This window comes from Schistocerca cancellata, chromosome 2 (assembly GCF_023864275.1).
Source record: "Schistocerca cancellata isolate TAMUIC-IGC-003103 chromosome 2, iqSchCanc2.1, whole genome shotgun sequence".
Taxonomy (NCBI): Eukaryota; Metazoa; Arthropoda; class Insecta; order Orthoptera; family Acrididae; genus Schistocerca; species Schistocerca cancellata.
Window position 1 is genome coordinate 1056333490 of NC_064627.1, and position 23007 is coordinate 1056356496.

At 41.6% G+C, this 23007-nt stretch overlaps 1 protein-coding gene across 1 annotated transcript in view; it reads right to left on the reverse strand.

Moving 5' to 3' along the window:
• The window catches only part of LOC126163046 (putative pyridoxal-dependent decarboxylase domain-containing protein 2), an 87853-nt gene that overhangs the window by 39854 nt on the left and 24992 nt on the right, over positions 1–23007 (reverse strand). The window contains exons 5-9 of the mRNA XM_049919929.1: positions 20474–20621; positions 19159–19331; positions 13590–13661; positions 8087–8245; positions 7656–7757 (exon numbers count right to left, since the gene is read on the reverse strand). Of these exons, the coding sequence (XP_049775886.1) occupies positions 7656–7757; positions 8087–8245; positions 13590–13661; positions 19159–19331; positions 20474–20621 (654 nt within the window). The remainder of the gene's footprint in view (positions 1–7655; positions 7758–8086; positions 8246–13589; positions 13662–19158; positions 19332–20473; positions 20622–23007) is intronic.

The following is a 23007-nucleotide window of genomic DNA, read 5'->3' on the forward strand; positions in this document are numbered from 1 at the left end:
ACATGCCCATCGACCTGGGACTGGACCGCAGCGACGCACGGATGCACGCCAAGACCGTAGGATCCTACGCAGTGCCGTAGGGGACCGCACCGCCACTTCCCAGCAAATTAGGGACACTGTTGCTCCTGGGGTATCGGCGAGGACCATTCGCAACCGTCTCCATGAAGCTGGGCTACGGTCCCGCACACCGTTAGGCCGTCTTCCGCTCACGCCCCAACATCGTGCAGCCCGCCTCCAGTGGTGTCGCGACAGGCGTGAATGGAGGGACGAATGGAGACGTGTCGTCTTCAGCGATGAGAGTCACTTCTGCCTTGGTGCCAATGATGGTCGTATGCGTGTTTGGCGCCGTGCAGGTGAGCGCCACAATCAGGACTGCATACGACCGAGGCACACAGGGCCAACACCCGGCATCATGGTGTGGGGACCGATCTCCTACACTGGCCGTACACCACTGGTGATCGTCGAGGGGACACTGAATAGTGCACGGTACATCCAAACCGTCATCGAACCCATCGTTCTACCATTCCTAGACCGGCAAGGGAACTTGCTGTTCCAACAGGACAATGCACGTCCGCATGTATCCCGTGCCACCCAACGTGCTCTAGAAGGTGTAAGTCAACTACCCTGGCCAGCAAGATCTCCGGATCTGTCCCCCATTGAGCATGTTTGGGACTGGATGAAGCGTCGTCTCACGCGGTCTGCACGTCCAGCACGAACGCTAGTCCAACTGAGGCGCCAGGTGGAAATGGCATAGCAAGCCGTTCCACAGGACTACATCCAGCATCTCTATGATCGTCTCCATGGGAGAATAGCAGCCTGCATTGCTGCGAGAGGTGGATATACACTGTACTAGTGCCGACATTGTGCATGCTCTGTTGCCTGTGTCTATGTGCCTGTGGTTCTGTCAGTGTGATCATGTGATGTATCTGACCCCAGGAATGTGTCAATAAAGTTTCCCCTTCCTGGGACAATGAATTCACGGTGTTCTTATTTCAATTTCCAGGAGTGTATCTCATCTTGCAGGCAGGCCGGAATACCAGTCTTAGTCCATGTCTGTTCGACATGCACCCTACCTTGCTAGTAGTTGCTCCACAGAATGGAAGGAAAGCAGCAGGCATTTTCTTGAGGGTCTCAACGAATGATTGTGAGTTATCATCGTGTTGTTGCAGTGTCCCAGTTTGGATGCTAATAACCATGCCAGATGTTTTGCAATCTGTAGGTGGGTCAACTGATTGCACTAACTGTAGGTCTCAGAGGGACATTTTCTTTGTGTGTCTTCAGCAATTCATTAAGCCAGGGAGGTCTGGCAGTAAGTGGCATTAATTTATTCATCATTTCTTCTGGCAAACAAGAGTCCTTTATTCACTTCCTTGTCTTTCTGACAATGGTCTGTGTTGGATCATGACTAAGTGTCCGATATGTATCATCTTCTAGTAAATTCAGCATCTTCATGTCAGGATCACAGTGGCAACCAAGTACTCTTTTATATGTAATAAGCATAAGCCATTTGTTCCTCCCAGCTAACACTGCATTTTGGTGGCTTAGCTTTCACAAGCATACGGTCAGTAGTTAGTGTGATGTCCTCAGCTGCATCACATGAGAGATGTCTAATCCCCTGATCTGTTCCACTAACAATACCCAATATTGGCAGATGTCATGATGCTGGAGAAAAATTAAGGCCTTTAGTCCGTGCTGCAACAGAGCTGCCATCCAGTTCAAGGTTGGAATGATTATCAACAATTTTGTGGGTTTTATTGTAGTCCAGGTTGGTACCTCTGCAACTTAAGTGGTCGAACTTGGAACATTCTTCAGATGTCATCTTGCACAAACCTAAGCACTGTTGCATTGCTGTGACTATGTCTACCCACTCCCAATTGAAGGCCTACATGGTTGATGCCAGGAGGAGATGACAATAGGGTAAATTTATGGCATTAACATCAAGTTCATACCTTGTGCGTCCTATTTGCTCTCTCACTATGGCGTGACTAATCTCATCAAAATTTTGCCCACTGCAACATTTGAATGTAGTACTTGATTACATCAAAGCAAGGGATTACCTCCTTGTTCCAGCACTGTTGTAAAAATGCTGAGACACAGAACTAAGCAGCTGTGATTTCTTCTTCTGAAGATTTTCTTACAATCACACAATGCACGTTATGTTGTCACCATAGAGGAATTATATGTCATCAAAGTCACTCTTGGTGAAATGCTTCAGTCTTCACTGGCTGACAAGGCCATAACTTCCTAAAATCATTCTCTGAAACGAGATCCATTCTGTCTGAGGTTTTGCCCACTACACCTAGAATAGCTTTTCGTCGCTCTCCCAATCTCTGCAACATCCTTTGCAGACCCTATGCTCCTTCTGCACCCATCTCCTTACCCTATGGCTCCTACCCCTGTGACCATCCCCACCAAGACTTGCCCTATGCACCCTCCTACCACCACCTATTTCAGATCTGTAACTGGCAAAACATATTCTATCAAAGGGAGAGCCTCCTGCAAAACGACACATCATATACCAGCAGTTATGTAAACATTGTTTGGACTTTTACATGACTACCAACCATTATCATCAGGATGAAGGGGCGTAGGAAGAGGGTGTTTACAGGCAACACACAATATCCTGCTGCAGAGCGTGCTGTACAACATGACAGTCATGACCTCGGTGCCGGTTTTACCATCGCACCATCTGGATTCTTCCCCTAGACACCAGTTTCTCAGAACTCCGCACGTGGGAGCAGCACAACAATATGTCCTTGGTTCTCACCACCCACCTGGCCTTAATTTACATTAATTTCTTCCGTCTCAGCATTTATTCACAGTAACTACCACTTTCTTCACTCCATTTTAGTTTCCTACATCTTTCATTTCCTGATTTGTCTATTTTTCGCTGTCCTGCCCTTCCCACCTCTGTCACAAACAATGCACTTAGCTTTTCGGTCTTATTAACTCGTGCATGATGTTTTAGTAGTAATCTCTGTCTTGCATATTAACCTGTCTTCTACCTTTAAGCCCTCAAGGTTTTCAAATCTCATCCAGTGCAACCCCAACAGTCAGTCTTTCCTTCTTATCCTGTTCAGCAAGTCTTCCCCAACCCGGGGTTTTTGGGTGACTTTTCTGAACTCTACCCCTTTCCCTAAACCTCCCCAGTCCTTTTCCTTCACCCTGCTTCCTTCCCCTTCAACTCTTCTGCTGGAAGAAGGAGCCACTGGCTCCGAACGCTTGTAATAGGTTAACATTTGTGTGTGTGTGTGTGTGTGTGTGTGTGTGTGTGTGTGTGTGTGTGTGTGTGTGTGTGTGTGTGTTCCCCTGCCCCCCTTCGTGAGTAGATTTTTTTATCTATCCATTTATATTATGTTATTCATCATTATAATGGTTAGTATGGATGTTGTGTCACTTTTTACGAAGTGCCAGTACAAGATATACTGGATCTTTTGGGTCAATAGTTTCTACCTGAGATGATCAAGCTGTTCCGCTATGCCTTGACAACAATGTACTTTAATGTTCTGCGACAAATATTATGATATGACGGCTGGCACAGCTATGTGATCATCACTGTCCCTGGACGTCGTGGATGTTTTCATCAAGTACTTTGAGGAGCAAGCTCTGAACTCTGATACATTGTGACCATCTTGCTTCCTACAATATGCTGACGCCACCTTCTTCATATCGCTTTATGGTGAAAATGTAATGTTGGAGTTCCTCTATTAATTGAACAGTATTCTTCCCAACATTAAATTTACTGTCAAGTTGGAGAAGGAAGGCAGGAGGTCGGCTTGGTCACTCAGTGTACAGGAAATGTATGTACACTGATCAGTATTTAATCACCAACAGATTTCAACGCTCTGTACACAAGAAAGCACTACTGAACACATTTGTAAACAGCGCAAAGATTATATCAGACAACAACCATCTAAAGTGAATTTTGAGCCGCTGAAGAGTGTGTTCAGAAAAAATGGTTACATCAAGGGAGAAATTGCTAAAGCTTTCAAGCGCCAACGAGGAGAGACACCGTGAATCGGCAGAAGACGTCAAGCCTGCTGCTTTCCTTCCATTCTGTGGAGCAACTACTAGCAAGATAGGGTGCATGCTGAATAGACATGGACTGGGAACAGCATTCTGGCCTGCTAGCAAGATGGGATGTATTTTACACCCTTTTAAAGACATAGGTCTTTTGAGTTCCTGGCGTGTATGGTATCCCCTGCGAATGCAGTAGTATTTACATAGATCAAACCATCTGCACTGTTGCCGAGTCTTGTGCAGAGCATTCACAAAACATCAAATAAAGGAAATTTGAGAACTCATCTGTGGCTGAACATTGCCTAGAAAATAGGCATAAAATACAATTTGAGAAAAATGAGAGTTTTAGGCCAAACCACATCATAGTTAGATTCTGTTAAACAAAGAAGTGGACAAAATTAGAATGAACAGCGCCAAGTTTAACAGAGACCAGGTTTACACTCTTAGTACAGCATGGGGGTGGGTTCTGGACATTGACAAAAGCAAAGACATAGGCTTGATGCTTGTAGGGATACAGGAGCGGAAGTTTCAAATGCAGCACTGGCCTCCCGCACCACGTGATGTTACTTGAGCCTGTGGCAGACGTAGCTGCTACATGCTGCCCACCTTGCCTTCCGTGCATGCACCACTCTGGCCTTCCTCTAAGGTTCCAGATGCTGCCATTACACCTATACAAGCAGAACACCTTGCCAGCCCTGGCAGTCAATGATTTCAAATCCTTATGACGATGGTGGAGACAGCTGTTTAAAGCTCGAGTCGTTAGAAACGACAGGGCTTGTAAACCAAGAAGATTTTATTGAAATGTACCACTGCAAAAGACTCCAAAGACACATATATAATCATATCCTTTGTCTGGGCTCAGACTACTTATCGGCCCTGAAAAAGAAGATTATCCTTCTCGCAATCTTCCCATTTCTCCTAAAGTGGTATTCTGCTGTCCACTCATCTAAACAATACCCTAGTCCAGCCTTCCACCACACATCCTCCCAACAACTTGTCACTCGATCATATCCCTGTGGAAGACAACAGTGCATGAAGTTTCCATTACACCCACACAACACATACTACGCTAGCCCCATCATCAAAGGTTTATCCTGTACAGTCAGAAGCAAGGTCACCTACTTAAAAAATAATGCCGTGTATCAATCCCATCACAATTTCTGCACAGTATTTTATGTAGTTACCCAGCTGAACACATGGCCACCACCAAATTGCAGCCAATAGACAGACGACCACCTAGTGGTGGAACATGCTGCTGAGCACCACATGCTCTGTTTCGATAGCTGTTTCACAGCCCGTGCCATATGCTCCCTCCACCTTTACTGATCATGTGCATGTGTGCTACATGCACATGCACACATGCATGTACGCACGCACACACACTTGAGCTACGTACGTGTGAACTGCCCCTGCAACACCTCCTTTGATCCCATCCCATCACAGCCTCACTCTGTTGATCCCGTACCATCGCAGCCTCAATCTGTGCTAACCTCTGCCCCTTGCCCCTAACTTCATTCATTCGTCATCCATATCCTCTTTTCCGTAGTCTCCCTTTTCTGGTATTCTATCTTTTCCCTGTAATCCATTTTTCCATGTCCTCATTAGCTACGACCAGAGGGAGCACAGTGGTGCCACATTCCTATCCTGCGTGCCTAATGACCCTCCCTCCCAGCCCTCAGCCACCAACCCACAACCCTTCAACCCCAGCCCCATCAATACCCCTCCTCTTCACTCCACACGACAGAAAACCTCAACCCCCGGTCGAACCCTCACACCCCAGTCGAGCTGCAGTCCTGGCATAAGGTAGTCAACAGTACAATATAGCTGTGAAGGTGCATGTGTTTGTGTGTGGGTATATACAGGCTGTTGGAGTATAAGTGCAAGTATTTCTATTTACAACTGAGGACAGTGTACTGAACAACAGTACATTAGTATTTACTCCATTTACAGACTAATAATTATAGCTATTATAAGTAGTATGTTTTTAGGTTAGTTAGTACCTCAGAGTATGCAAGCCATTATTGTTTATTTTCTCCTGGGCAGCAGACCAGGTATTGAAATGTGAATGCAAATTGGGTAGACTATACCACTAGCTGTAGTTAACTTCAAAGAACAGTTACTAACGTGCAGTGAACATTCGGTAGTAAATTATGCAATGTCTTTGCAGGAAGACTTAAGTGCAGAGAAAAAAACTAACATAATGAAATGGGTACATATTAAGATACCAATGTTCACAATAACTATTCCCTAACACTGTGAGTGTGTGTGTGTGTGTGTGTGTGTGTGTGTGTGTGTGTGTGTCAAGTCAAAACCTCAACTACTCTACGAGACATTCACTTACTCCATCAAAATTGTTATACATTTCTGATCATTAAAACTAGAACACCAGGAAGGACAGTAATAAAATTTGACTTGTATGTGCATACGACACAGAAGGAAGAGTACAGCTGGGCAATGAGACAAACTGAGCTCCGATGACAAATACAAATGTCATTACACGCTGTTTCAACTCTACGCCAGAGTTCATGTATCATAGCTGCTAGCAGCTCATGGTGTTCCAGCCTTTAGGCAAACTGTGACCAGATGTTCCCAGTGGGTGACAGATCTGGCCAGGGCAACAGTCTGACACACTCCGCATTGAGGTAGGTCAGGACAGCACAAGCAAAATGTGGCCTTTCATCATCTTGCTGAAAGATAATGGCACAGAGACTTGTACAATACGACACAGCCACTGGTCTTAACAAATCATAAACTTAACAGCTCTGTACAAATTACAGGCTATACGAACCAGAAGCGACCATGTAGCATACTTAATGGCACTCTGTAACATCATGTCAGGAGCTGGGCCCATTTGACAATGACAAGGGCAGTTTTGCAACATTTGTCATCCTTGCAGCATACAGACGTTTGCCGCAATTAAAAGCTGGATGCAAAATAAGGACTCATCTGAGAAGATAAGGTGCCACTCCTGCATCAAGTGTTTTCACTGTGTACCCCTGTTGGCATATCTTTCTGCTACTACGCCAATGGAAGCCACAACATTGTCACATTGCTGACACTCTGTGGTGTTCCAGACATCACAGCATTGTGTATGTCAATACTTCTCTTGCTGCAAACATCCCCATTTCCTGACTAAAGTTAAATGATGTGTATAAACCTGCCAAACTGAGCAAACAATATGTCTGCATTCACAGGTGCATGTGGGATCACTGATTTATGTGGCACAGCATGAACCTATTGATACCATATTCATATGCTGGTAGTGGAATCCTGTCCAATGCAAGCAGCAATATCACAAAACGATAAATCTCTGTCTCGATACACTATTATCTTGCCACTGTTGAATTTTCTCTTCTACAAAAGGCATAATACAAACTTCTCACAAACAACCTACATTCAAATGGAATTTCTGAATGGGAAACCTGCTGCATTATCTTTCCTCATATACTGAATGTAGATGGCATTCCCCTGCCTACTTTGTGCTGGTCCTTTGCATATTACCACATGTACGTAAACTTCACACCAATTCGACTTTACTGAAGGATGCCTTCATGGTGTTGCATGTATAATAGCTAGAAATGTATTCCTCCAATGACTTTTACCAAAGTTAAGAACTCCATATACAGGCGACTTACCAACAAACGAAGGCATGGATATTTTGACAATCTTCTCCAGAGTTGTTCTGTCGATTCAAATGCTTGTCGTATCCTTTGATGGACCCCTTCTCTACCCAGAGCCTGGAAAACAACTGAATGTAAATGACAGCAACAAATGTTTTAAGAATATTACTACTGATCACACATCCACATCTGTAAATATTCCACACAGAAAAAAAGGGGCAAGAAGGGAAGGAAGGAAGGAAGGAAGGAAGGAAGGAAGGAATTCTACGACTTGTTGAACTGACAGTGAGAGAGGGAGAGAGAGAGAGAGAGAGAGAGAGAGAGAGAGAGAGAGAGAGACTAATAAATGTTTGAAGTTGGGGGTGTAAAACTGTTAAATCATTCCACCTCTCACGTAGTTTATTAACTTCTCTCTGCTACTGCTCCTAATTGTTGCACACACTTACCTGAAGAGTGACCCAGAGTGACATACAGCTCAGCCGACGAGTGTTGTGGTCGGCTGTCAAACCAGCAATTATTGGAAGTGTGCTCTCACGAGGCACACCCACAGTAGCGACCAGCCTGGACGGCTTCATACTTGTCTGTTCAAACAGCCTGTACAAAGTCTAATTCCATTAGTCAAGGAAATCATCTTAACAAAGTAAAATCAAACGACTGAAATTAAGAAAATTTAGGGCTCCACCTTCTAAATGTTGCATATATAGTATAGAAAACTGAGGGTCTACTATCAGACAAGACTTTTGGACCTGCCCTGTTAACATAGAAACACTAATGACAACTGAAAGCCCAAGTTGAAAAAATAAAAAACTGCGACACATGCCCCTTTTCCTTGATCATCAAACCCTTGTCACTAAGACATGTGATGAATATTTAATAGAGCCAAAGGGAGGATAAGAACCTGGTACACTTGTCACATGCCTTCAGAGGAAGGGCCTGTTCAAGAACATTTTTCCACACAAGTGACTCATTATTTACCCCCTCAGCCCCCCCTCCACCAATTTCCCTCATACATTTTCCTGTGTCAGTTTTTTCTACTACTTGCTATTAAGCATTGCTACGCACTGTATAAAAGTCTTGCCCTTAGGCACTCCTCTCAGCTTGACACCCCAAGCAGCAACTACTAACTATGATATGTCCTGCATGGAAAGGTACAGTTGCCGAGCCTCTGGCACTTCTCTCAGTTTGGCTTTGGCGCCCCAAGCAGCAGCTTGTTTTGCTTTCGCTTTAAATTGGCCCAGTTCAAATGTAGAACACAAGACGGTATCACAGACAGTTGTTTGCATTTCTTCTACATAAGTTTTATCGTATCTTCAATGTAAAAGTTTTTCCATCACAAAAATTAGTTATCCCATAGATTTCATTTTACAAAAGTTACAACAAAGGCCAAAAGGTTTGAATATTTTTCTAAGTGTAATTTATGTAATATTTTATGGAAACTTATCGTTCACTAAACAAAACTATTATTATGTTCTAAAAACACACAACTTTTTCATAAATAATATGATATTTTGTAAAAGCCAAATATACTGTCTTTTACATGTGGCATATTTTATAATCTGGAGATTTCTCTTTTGTAATTTTATAAAATAAATTTTATCATTATTTTATTCCTTTGCAAAAGCGAGAGAAGATAAGTTTACATAAAATTGTTAATAATACAGAAACCTGATGTCATTATAATCATTAATCTGAACAATACAGCTTCTAGAACACTTTAGAAGTTCATGTTTCAATATATAGAACTGAATACATACCAAATTACAAGTTAGTAGCTGACAGTCAAGAGGTACATTAGTCTGTTTCAGTAGCCTACAATACATCTGTTGTCTCATAAAGCCACAAGTAAAAAGCTATATTTAGTGCTAAAAAGCTGAATAGTGGATTTTCACTCTTGCGACAAGTTAAAATGAGGAATAAAATGTGCTGTAATTTGAGAAACTGTTTTTAGTCTGCCACTAAAAAAAATCCGAGGCCTGTGATCATTTCCTACCAAAATGATAAGTAATGTATTGAGGATAAGCAAAAAGATGAGTACATTTTTCTTTATATTATTAATCATGGAACTTTTTAGTAAATGATTTCTCTTTCCTTTAAATTTAAAAATGTTTTACATTAGCAATTTGTATGCAAGAAGTGTACACAATTTGGATACAAAACAGCAAGAGTTGTTTTTCATGTAATTTTAAAAAGAGGACCATTTCACTACTTCAAAAATTTGATTACAACACTGGATTTTTCATAACAATTACAGAGTGACGAGGTATTTTCCTGTGAGTACTGGAGGGGAGTGCAGTTCTGGTATTCAGCATAGCTCTGGTGAGCAAGTCTCTCCAATCACATATTTTAAGATCCTCAGGTGAAGCTGTTAGATGCCTACCATTCCACAAATGAAACCAAAAATTAGCATAAACTTTTTATAGTTTGAAACGGTGTTGCTCAAATAAATTTAAATTCGCATAGAAATAGCTGAAAAGTCACATACATGTTTTTTGGCCAGTATGATGATGTCGCACGGAATACCTAATAAAATCTTTTACAATCTGTTACCTAATAACTGGGGAAGGAGGTCAAACAGCCCACAGAATCTTAAAATTTGCCCCACGTCTGTCAAATGGCTCTTGTTACAATATAAAACACACTGCAGTAAAACGGGGTTCGACATGTAGAACAGGATGCAGCATGTAGTACTGAAAAGTGCTCGACCCAGTGGCGGGCTCAAGTATTCCTCTTGCGTTCATGGCTGGAATGGGGACTGCTGCAACCATGTGACACACTTCCATAGCCAAAGTGTGATTTTTCTCTATCTTCGTCCTTTCTCCGTCTGACTTTAGGTCCTGCACTTTGACATTGAGGTTGGACAGGCAAATGAACAGTTTATCTTATGGAGGTTCTGTTAGCTATTTCATCTCATAAATTCTGCCCTTTATTCCCAAATCATCTGGTACTCAGTAAAACAAGACATCCTTCCCTTTTTTGCGCAGTTAAGGATGGGAGTTCTTGATACCGTTATAATTGGCATTGTTCTTGGAATCTTCAGCAGACTGATATTCAATTGCTTTTTACATTTCTCAAGCACAAGTGGCTGCAACTGTCAAAATTTCACCTTCATTACTGGCGGCAAACTAGAAACTGAGCTCACAGCTTGAGGTTATATCAACCTCGTGGCACTTCCTACAGGTCTTTCCCTGTGCATTTCCATGGTAGTTTCACACAAGTTACCTGTTATAGGCATTTGTGCTAAACACAGAAGCCTGTAGCCATTTATTTCGACAACTCCCACCTATCTGTGGATGATATCACACTTCCGTATTTCAGATGTTCCTCTAGTCAAATGGGCCTTCCAGTTCTGCTTCACAGTGAACACTTATTTATGATTTAATTTTACTGTGTGACTGATGTATATTCAGTGAACTTGTTGATGGATCTTCCTGTCAGGCCAACAAATTTTTCTTCTAAGATGGTGGTGAACTATATACTCTTCGATGCTGTAAGCTTCCTCCTTTTCTCCTTTGCCTGTTTCTATCACTTCTGATCATCTCTCTATTTCTATAATGATTTCACAATGTGCTTGTCTAATGTATGACTTTCTAACAGACCCTCTGGAGATGTACAGAAGAAAAATCGGTACCAAGACTTCCTCTTGTGGGATGCCATTTACACAGGTGTGGTTTGATAACAATTCTTAATTTTTTATGGAATACCCATTGTTCTTAAGAATGCACTCTAAGAATGCACCCTGCATCAGAGGTGCTGAAATTACACTTGTGCTCATAAATTAAGGATAATTGCAGAATGTGATGCCACACAATGTGGCATTTCACAAAACTAGCGCTAATAGCATAGGCACATAGGGAACACACACAACACAGATCTGCCAGTCCATGATATTGGTGATAAGGTAAGAAAACTGTCCCGTGCTACAAAACGCCACTGTTTCCTGCGCATGTACCCCGACATCAATATGGGATATGATCACCATGGACATGTGCACAGGCCGCACAACGAGTTGGCATACTCCAGATCAGGTGGTCGAGCAGTTACTGGGGTATAGCCTCCCATTCTTGCACCAGTGCCTGTTGAAGCTCCTGAAGTGTCTTAGGGATTTGAAGACGTGCAGTGATGCGTCGACTGAGAGTATCCCAGACGTGCTCGATGCGATTTAGGTCTGGGGAACAGGCAGGCCACTCCATTCGCCCTATATCTTCTGTTTCAAGGTACTCCTCCACGATGGCAGCTCGGTGGGGCCCTGCGTTATCATCCATCAGGAGGAGGGTGGGACCCACTGCACCCCTGAAAAAGCGGACATACTGGTGCAAAATGACATCCCGATACACCTGACCTGTTACAGTTCCTCTGTCAAAGACATGCTGAGGTATAGGTTCACCAATCATAATCCCACCCCACACATTCAAACCACGGCCTCCATACAGGTTTCCTTTCAAGGTCATTAAGCGGTTAGTATCTGATTCCTGGTTCACACCAGATGAAAACCCAGGGAGAATCACTGTTCAGACTATACCTGGACTCGTCCGTGAACATAACCTGGGACCACTGTTCCCATGACCACGTACTGTGTTCTTGGCACCAGGCTTTACGGGCTCTCCTGTGACCGGGGGTCAGTGGAATGCGCCTTGCGAATAAACCATGTCTGTTCAGTTGTCTGCAAACTGTGTGTCTGGAGACAACTGTTTTAGTGGCTGCAATAAGGTCCCGAGCAAGGCTACCTGTAGTACTCCGTGGCTGTCTGCGGGCACTGATGGTGAGATATTGGTCTTCTTGTGGTGTTGTACACACTGTGGATGTCCCATACTGTAGCGCCTGGACACGTTTCCTGTCTTCTGGAATCGTTGCCATAATCTTGAGGTCACACTTTGTGGCACACGGAGGGCCCGTGCTACAACCTGCTGTGTTTGACCAGCCTCCAGTCGCCCTAGTATTCTACCTCTCATAACGTCATCAATGTGTGTTCTTTGAGCTGTTTCCAACACACAGTCACCATCAGCACATCTGAAAACATCTGCACACTTACTTGCTGCACCATACTTTGACACGCACCAACACATCTCGGCGTATGTGGACTGCTGCCAGAGCAACCGTGTGACGACCGCAGGTCAAATGCACCGCATAGTCATACCCCGAGGAGATTTAAACCCGCAAACCACCCACCAAACCGTTGTTTCACCACGTATCAGCATTATCCTTAATTTATGAGCATGAGTGCAGCATATTTAAATCACACACACTACAACAAAATTGATTATGCACCTGCTGTAACTTGTGTTACGATTCAAAGGTTCATAAAGATATCCATTTGTATGTGTCAACTTATAACACCACTCACATTCAAAGTTTTTACGTTCACTGTGAAAAGCACTGACAGGAAGTGTAGGAGTTGGCCCTCTTCCACCTTCTGTAAAGCTACAAATATTTTTGAATCTCATGTATCTCTCCTGTGGAAACTGTGCAGAGAAAATAAGCAAACAACACCTTGCACTGTGGCATACAGTCATTCTTCTTGGGCTCAATCTGTAAATCGAATGGGAAGAAGCTTCAATGTATGTTACATTAAAAACTTCACAGTGATTTGAAAATACTGAAGTAGACACAAATGCCAGGATGGAAACTATTCTTCCTTAACAACTGCAAAAAAAGTGCACTGTGCTGCATATTCAGATTTCAACAGTAAGTTCAAGGAGGCATGCATGTGAGAAGTGCTTCAACACAAGGTGAGGAATTTTATATCCGCAGCACAGTCGCACCGAGCCACCACACCTTCATAAAAGTACTTCTGTGCTGACTTTGAGCCACTGATGTATTGGCATACAAGCAGATGATTTGCAACTTTCACTGGATGGCAGAAAATAATGACTAGTGACACTAAAAATTTGGACCAACTGAAGATTCTAAATTCCTGTTATTGTTTCACTGAATGTACAGGAAAAAGGATACAACCATAGGCAATGTAGGAATGCCTAACCAAGTACCGATCGGCAGAGTAAAGCTATCTGCAATTCTTCCAACCTGAAAAATAGAAAAATTAAGATCAGGATTTGGTTGGACAGAAAATGATTGCTACATCAAGAAAATATCCAAATTAATGCCATTATACAAACACATCTCACAAAACAATAAACCTGTTAAGTGAAGAACTCAAGCAACTCAACTTCTTTTCAACCACATCCTGAATGCTGTTTACATTTTCATTACTGGTATTATAGTGAAAGTCATACTCATATTTCGGAAAAAGCCACCAGGTATGGGCTGTACGGTGGAAGAAGCAATTAAGTACTGAATGACAGTTTCTTTTGGTTGTCATCATGGCACACACATTTGTGGATACCATTGTCATTTAGAAACAACAAAGGCGTTTATCAAACAATGGAAAATCCAAGATTGAATAATATTGACAATATTATGGAAAGGATAGATTGCTACTCACTGTATACTGGAGATGTTGACTCACACACAGGCACAACAAAAAACTGGTAAACAAGTAAGCTTTCGCCAAAACGCCTTCTTCTGCATTGAATGACATGCACATAAACACATTCATGCAAACACAACTCACACATATGACTCCAGGCTCCTCTGGTCTTGGCAGCCAGAGAAAGTGGTCATGTGTGTAGGTGTGTGTGTGTTTGGGGGGGGGGGGGGGGGGGCATGCGCGGGAGCGTGTGTGTTCAATTCCAAAGAAGGATTTTTGGTCGAAAGCTTACTTGTTTACCATGTTATGCCTGTCTTCAAGTCAACATATCCACTATAAGGTTAGGAGCAATCTATCCTTTTCATAATAAATGTGTTTGTCAATTGGATTATCTTCAACTGCGCTTCCAAAGTTTGAGTATAATTATGCATTGCAATAAATTTACTGCTGTAGCCTAAAAACCTCCCCGTCCTCCTCCTCCTCCTCTTCTCCCCACCCCTCCAAAAAAAGTTTAATTTTCAAGCATGTGACTGTGTCTTGATTTTATATGGCTGTGATGTCTTTGTGCAGGCAATCTGTCCACCAACAGTTTGTTTCACATTTATATTGGTGTAATCAAATTTCATCTGCGTGAAAATATTACGAAGAAAGTCTTTACCTTCATCTGATAATGAAACAGAAGCTACCAACAAATTGTACATCTAAGATTTCATTTCTAGAGTGAGCATCCACGGAGCCTAATTAAGACAATGAGATGTGACTCAAACATAATTGTTAAATTTCTAATATGGAAGGAACAGTTTATGACTTGGTGATGTACTGGTCTCTTGAATGAATTTGTCAACTGATTTCTTCTGGAAGGAATTGGTTGCTGATAAACATTATGCATTCCATCTGCTACACAATTCCAGTGGTCAACTTTGCACTTCTTGACTCAATTCGGCATATTCCCTGCTTCCTTGGGGGGGAATCCAGATGATGCCAGGGAGTAGTAAGTAAGGGCAAATACTGTAGAGATTATCTGAGGTTGGACTAGATAGTGAAACAGAAAAATTAGATGCATGAAAAAGAAAAATGAACACATGTGAAGGGCTCAGTGGAAACTGCTTGGGAAAGGAAATGCAAAAACCATTTCCACTACTGGCTGCAGAATGTTTCAGTACCATAGGAATATTTACACTGCATGACAAAATAAATGAAGCACCCAGAACACATGCTCAAATGTCAATGTATCTTTGTAGATGCACACTGTCAGCAGGTAAGTAAATGATTAAGAGTTGCAATTTTCTGTGATAGAGTGGCCAACAGCAAGCATTAGTGTTGTTCGTCTTTAGTATCATTACCACACTTGGTAGGGTATATTAGGGATGTGGACAGTACCACATGTTGAGTGATCACTGTGGATGACACTAAGATGCTGCATACTTCTGTCAGAGCTTTACCAGTACTGGCATAGATTGAAAATGGCCTCACTGTGGGTCTATATTTGCCTGGCTGGTTGAACTGTGGAATGTCCAGATGTGCAGGGCATTTGGATGTGGCCCAATGTTGGACTGTATGGGAATGTGAAGGCAAGCATACTCCTCCTCAAGGTTCTGGCTGACCACCTTTGACCGCCCCAAGGGAGGGTCCCCCTATTGTGCATAAGCACATCATAATTGCTTCAGTCTGTGCCTATCATCCTAGAACAAGACTGGACTCCCTGCAACATTCTGTATCATTAACCGTAACTGATTGGAGACCAGCAGCTGCTGGTCTAGGGAATTACTGTCCAATGCATAGGCTGCCAATAACAACACAACACAAACATGTTTGGAGTGGTGCCATGACTAAGAAGCACAGACTGTTGATGAATGGTACTGCATTGTGTTCGGCAATGAATCGCTGTCTGCCCTACCCCAGATGACCATCATTGGCAAGTATGGCAGTGATCTGGGGAAAGGTCCCTTTCTTCCACTGCTTTGGAGATGCACAGCATTGTTACTCCTGTTGTCATTGTATGGGGAACCATGGTGTATGACTTCAAGTCACAATTGGTAAAGACCAAGAGAACTGATCCCACAACAGTATGCAATGGCCATTCTGCATCCTCACCTGTTGCTTCTCATGCGACAGTATTTTGGTGACATTTTCAACAGGACAATATTCATCTACATACACCATGTCTCTATGAACTGTCTGTGTGATGTTATGAGGTACTCCTGTAGCTAGCAAATTCCCAATCTGCTCCCAAAAGTGACATGTGAGGAGTCAACTCTTAATTTCAAATCCATCCTATTGCCAGTATCCAGGATATCAAGGACCAGTTACAGCAGTTATGGACAAGCTTGCTTCAGAAGAGGAACCAATAGCTTTATGACACCCTTAAGAACTGAATCAGTGCATGCATCAAGGTTACAGCAGGTGCAACACCATACTGATAAGTGGTCTCTCATACTGCCAAGTTCTTTGCAAATTTCACTCTACTTTGTAATCAATGAAATAACATCAACCCATGAAATTGCATTTCATTTATCCTCCCATACTTGGATGTTCACTTTTTTTGTCTGGCAGTGTAATTGTGTATCTTATCACCCAGGTGAAACATTTACTGAGGTGGTGTGAGAAAGGCAAGAAGAAAAACACAAGATCAATGTGGATGGGTAATATGAGAGAGAAAATAAGATGTAGATCTCACATCAATAAAGAGTGGACGACATGAGGTAATAAAAGCAACAAGGGTGATTAGTTTTAAATATCTTTTTGACAAAAGGTCATTAGAGACAGAACAAAATCTGTACTGGTAACAATGGGGAAGAAAATCGGCCATGCTCTTTCAAAGGAACCATCCCTGCATTTGCCTTAAATGATTTATGGAAATTATGGAAAATCTAAATGTGCTAACCATTGTGCAACCACGCTCAGTACAAGGTAATAGAGTACAAGGAATCCTTGAGGTGGTACAAATATGTTAATGGAAAGCTCTAGGTGGAATATAACTAATGGAAAGATTAAAGGAGAAGATTCTCCAAATAGCTGAGAGGTCAGTAGGAGGGAGATCAAAACTTAACTGCAGTAAGCAGGTTCAAATGGATAGAGATACGAAGAGACTTGCAGAGCATAAACTAGCATGGAAAGTCGCATGGGAACACACTCTGGACTGCATATAACAGCAGCTGCATCAACAAGGACAATGAACAACTTGCCGACTTGAATTCAACTATTTCAAATAGACATCTTCAATGCTTGTACTTTTCCTTGCAGAACAACACCCTGGCTCATTTGGCAACCATAAATCTCCGATTCCTCACTGAAAAGAAAACCTCAATGATGCAACATAACTTTATTCTCAGATTTGTCACATTTGGACTATTTCCCCTTCTTAAAACTGAAAATGCAATGAAGAGTCTGGATTCAACTGATCTGATGGCTGACAGACGGCTGTGGCACACTCAAGGCAATTCTGACAGCCAACATCTCCAAAACATTGATGGGTCTGTGCCTAATGCTGAGCAATGTGTCACATTACACTTAGAATAAATACAGCCAAATCCACATCTCTCTCATTAAGGATTTATTACTGCCTTAGCCTATGAACTTAATGAACGCACCTAGCAGGATATCCCCTACCATTTCCTACATCAGCCACACACTGGCTACGATCTGGTTTACCAAGTGAAGGACCACCCATCTCTCAAATGATCAAGGTCATACACAAGCTCATATGCGATCAATATTGAGTTTTCCGCAGTGGCTTGACATCTAGCAATCACATGTAAGATTTAACAGAAACTGATGAAATACTTCTATGGGGCAACACATCATCGCTAAGCATGCTCAACAACACAACAGCCATGACATCATCAATATCTGCTTCACCAGGTTCCTCTGATCTCTTCCTTTGTGCATGTGTATGTATCAAATGGCTTCCAAAATTTATGTGTACACATTAATTCGTAAGATAAACCCATGTCTTAAATGTTTTGATTACAAAGCCCTGTGAAAAAACTGATACATCTCTTAAATTATCATTTACAGCCTACTTTTCGCGAACCAACTATCATCACTAGCTGCTGAAGACTACTGATGCTCTCCTACTGTTTATTTATTTATTAGCTGAGCAACTGCAAACAGAGAGGCTAAGTGCAGTTTTTAAATCTAACAGCAAAATTAGTGCATGTGATCATGTGAGACATACAAGGGAAACAAAGAAAATACTATCATGCCCAGAAGATGAATCTGAAAACTGTAGTACAAATTAAGACACTGTAACACTGAACTGAATGGGGTTGGCAGAAGAAAAGGCTAAATCACGAGATTATGTGTTAGTGGATGTTAAAGGTTTCATTAAACTCAAAGATAAGAACATAGCTCAATAAGACAAATATATAGCAGACAGCATTTTCTAGAGGTACGTGTGAAACTACTTATTACCAGCACGTGGTGCATTCAAAAATGCAAAAGATAAATTAATCGCACTAATCCTTATGAAATTGAAGATTGGCACTTTTTCTCACTGACCATTTCGATTAAAATGACATGACACCAATAACAAAATTCAGCTTCTATTCTCCATTTAACAATTTGTTTCCCCGATTTAATGGAAAAGAGTAATAACTCTTTTTAACAAATGTTGTTATGTTTTTGTTATTTGTTATAAATTTGTTGTGGTGTTGATAAAACTGCACATGAGAGTTAACTTACAAAATAAATTATTATTTCACAGAGTAAAGTTTGGACCAGACAGAGTAACCAAAAGTAAGACTGGGGTTTAACCTTTCATCAATGGTGAAGGCATTAGAGGCGGAGCATTGGTTTATTTGAGGAAGGATGAATGAGGAAATCAAGTGTGACCTGCCAAAGAAACCATCGTGGCTTTTGGAGGAAGCAGTTTAAAGAAAACTTTAACCTAGAGAGCCAGACATGGATTTGAACCTTGCTCCATTCAAGTAAGTGTCCAGTGATTATATTCTGCCCCATCATCACTCTGTGGAGACGTGGAGTTATCATCATCCAACAATGGCAATGAACCTAACGGCACTAAACAGTGCTGAAGTATTCACTCTCTGTCAATATATCTGTTATTGTTCAGTATTAGACAAAATAATTGCTTACCATTATGTCACCAAGTGGAGATGGTGACTGAGAATTTGGAGTTGCAATGCTGGGCTGAGCAGCAAGGGCCAGTGCAGCCAAGCCGTGACCACGGAGGTGAAGCCACGCGTCGTGGTGTCTGCACAATTCATAAATCCTAGCAACTGAATCGGCGTGGCCGGCAACAGCTGTCCCTGGAAGGTACATTGTTGGATTGAGGACTGGCAGTTTTTCCATACAAAGTGAAAGCTAATTTTATTTTATGCTACTTTGCACAAACTAGCATAGTAAAGTCAAAGATTAAAAGGTGTTTTTTTTGTTTTTTTTCTTTTTTTTTAACATCATATAATACAAGATTAAATTCAGAAGTACCCCTGGTCACATACCATAAGGGGCTTCTGAATTGTGGATGAAGATGAGGAGTTTTACATTTACAAAGCAGAAGTAATGAGCTTAGTTTTGAACTGCTTAATCTGTTAGGTAGGTAGGTAGGTGGGTGGATGGGCGTTGGAGTGAGTGAGTGGGTGGGTGTGAATCTCAGAGTTCCCAGAAATGACCACTCTGTGGTGACCACTGCACACCCGGCCGCTACATTTTAGGTCCAGGGTTGAACATCTGATGTCTGTCGTCCGATTACTGCAGGCACACTGCACGACGTCTGTTTACGGTTGACAATAAATAACTTTGACAACTGTACCTCCCTCCACCTATAGCAGAGAACCACGTGCTCACTTCACTTCATCCATCCCAACACTATTACAAAACTATACTTTGTTGCACAATCAAACACTAACTGATCAAAATTTCTGGTATCCAATTTTTTCTCTACCTTTTTGTGTCTTAACACTGGGAATTAAAAAAATATGGCTACATGTGGATGGGTTTTGTCCAACACATCATGCAATCATAGCACTACATGCTCACAGTAAGCTCTGGGGGCAGTATTCAGGCACCAACTCTGTATTACCATGGAAGGTTTCACATTTAATTAAATACGTGCTACCTTCAACCAATTACTGCCAAATAGTTAGATTGGAGTCTGGTTAAAAAAATCAGTACATCAGTTGCTACAGAATTCAGACATCAAACAAAAAATGGAAAGTGAGGTTACTTGAACTTGCCTGCATTCATCTTATCACTTTTTGTTAGTTGTTTTCAAGTTGGAATTCTGGAAACAGCTCAAACACCAATTACTTATCATTAAATCAATATGTCATTTTCAAAGTTACTTGCATAATGAAGCAGTGCAACATATAGAAAGAAGTACAAGAACTGGAACATTTAAAGCAATTTTTAAATATGATAAAAATCCCTTTTTTCTTCCATATGTTATTACCTGCATCTGCCAAAACAATAAGAGGGATCCGCCCTCCAGCAGCATCTTCTTCCATAAGCCTCTCAAGGGCAGCGACATCAATTTTCTGCTGCGATCCAAACATTGTGTTGCAAGGCACTGGGCGAACACAGAACATTGGCAAACCTAACTGTTAAAAGGACAAAATGCTAATACAAATTGGCTTGTCACTGATGAAACGTATGAAAGAAAACACGAAAAAAGTGAATGAATTCAGCTGATGGGAAGAGACAGAGGCGTTAACATACATAAAACTAATCACATTTCCATTTCTATGTTTAATTATTTTTAAAAATAAAATGAAAATCTGGATGATATGGGTGCTACTCTATGTCCCAGTTGCTAGTGCTCACTTAACCAATAAGACTTAGCTAAAGCATAACAGCCATAAGGAATTTCTTTCTTGATTTTCAGATTGGGTGGAGGGAAAGCTCTCCCCAAAACAAAGGATGATTTGAACCCCATAATACTTAACTAAGCACAGTTCTATTGGAGTAGGTATGCCCTTTTGTCCATCTGACATTTCCAGTCTACAATCACAAGATATTGTCCTTGGACTATCGATTTCGGGCAACAATGATCATCCTCAGATCAGGTACCACTTTTAGTGGTCGATCACTGATACAAATTAATAAAAGCAATGAACCCAGAACAGAATTCTACGGCACCTCCGACTTTCCATAATCCCAGCCAGATCAAATCAGTTCCCTGTTTATTGACACTGGAAGGTAAACTTCTACAGGGTTGCTACAAGTTTCCCAACATGAAATCCCCTGACTGTCAGACTAGTTTTAGCACTTTTCCCCTGACAAATTCTGAGATCTCAATGGTAACTACAGACTTAAGTTGACAAAAAGAAAAGGACTTCTGTACTTCCAAATGTGTGGCCAAAAATCTGAAGTACTAACATCAACATCTTTTGTGATGAACTGTTTCCAGATGGAGAAAGCAAGTGAAATGATATATATGTTTCATTAAGACCACTGATGTCATATATTTCAATAAACCTTTTGTGGCAAAAATACGCATTTCGTTGGAGCCGCAAGACAGATTTAAAATACCTTCACTGAATTCAGAAATAACCTCAGAAAAAAGTAGGCCTCTTGAAAGAAGTGTACAAGGCATGGAGGAGTTGTGTAAACCAACACTATAGGTGACTGCCAATGAAATGATGGTTCTACTATGTTTGTTATTTTTGGTTATTACCCTCTGTGTTATTTCAATTATTGTACAGGTAATGTGTGCTTTTTCTTTCAAGGAATACATGAGTACATAGCATAAAAACTCCCAGGGACTGGCACAATTTTCTTCTCATCATCCATACTTTCTAATATATAAACTACTTTTGAAGTGCTAAAATGTACTAGAAAAACATAACATCTATAAAACACCACACTGTTCAATATACTTGCAGTGACACAGTCACAATTCTTGAAAACCACTGCCCGTGGCCTCTGGCCTGCCCTGGAGCACCACAGTCCTGGGTCCATGGATGTTGTTGTTGTGTGGTCTTCTGTCCTGTGACTGGTTCGATGCAGCTCTCCATGCTACTCTATCCTGTGCAAGCTTCTTCATTTCCCAGTACCTACTGCAACCTACATCCTTCTCAATCTGCTTAGTGTATTCATCTCTTGGTCCCCTTCTACGATTTTTACCCTCCACGCTGCCCTCCAATACTAAATTGGTGATCCCTTGATGCCTCAGAACATATCCTACCAACCAATCCCTTCTTCTAGTCAAGTTGTGCCACAAACTCCTCTTCTCCCCAATTCTATTCAGTACCTCCTCATTAGTTACGTGATCTACCCACCTAGTCTTCAGCATTCTTCTGTAGCACCACATTTCGAAAGCTTCTATTCTCTTCTTGTCTAAACTATTTATCATCCACGTTTCACTTCCATACATGGCTACATTCCATACAAATACTTTCAGAAACGACTTCCTAACATTTAAATCTATACTCAATGTAAACAAATTTCTCTTCCTCAGAAACGCTTTCCTTGCCATTGCCGGTCTACATTTTATATCCTCTCTACTTCGACCATCATCAGTTATTTTGCTCCCCAGATAGCAAAACTCACTTACTACTTTAAGTGTCTCATTTCCTAATCTAATACCCTCAGCATTGCCCAATTTAATTCGACTACATTCCATTATCCTTGTTTTGCTTTTGTTGATGTTCATCTTATATCCTCCTTTCAAGACACTGTCCATTCCATTCAACTGCTCTTCCAAGTCCGTTGCTGTCTGTGACAGAATTATAATGTCATCAGCAAACCTCAAAGTTTTATTTCTTCTCCATGGATTTTAACACCTACTCCAAATTTTTCTTTTGTTTCCTTCACTGCTTGCTCAATATACAGATTGAATAACATTGGGGAGAGGCTACAACCCTGTCTCACTCCCTTATCAACCACTGCTTCCCTTTCATGCCCCTCAACTCTTGTAACTGCCATATGGTTTCAGTAAAAATTGTAAATAGCCTTTTGCTCCCTGTATTTTACCCCTGCCACCTT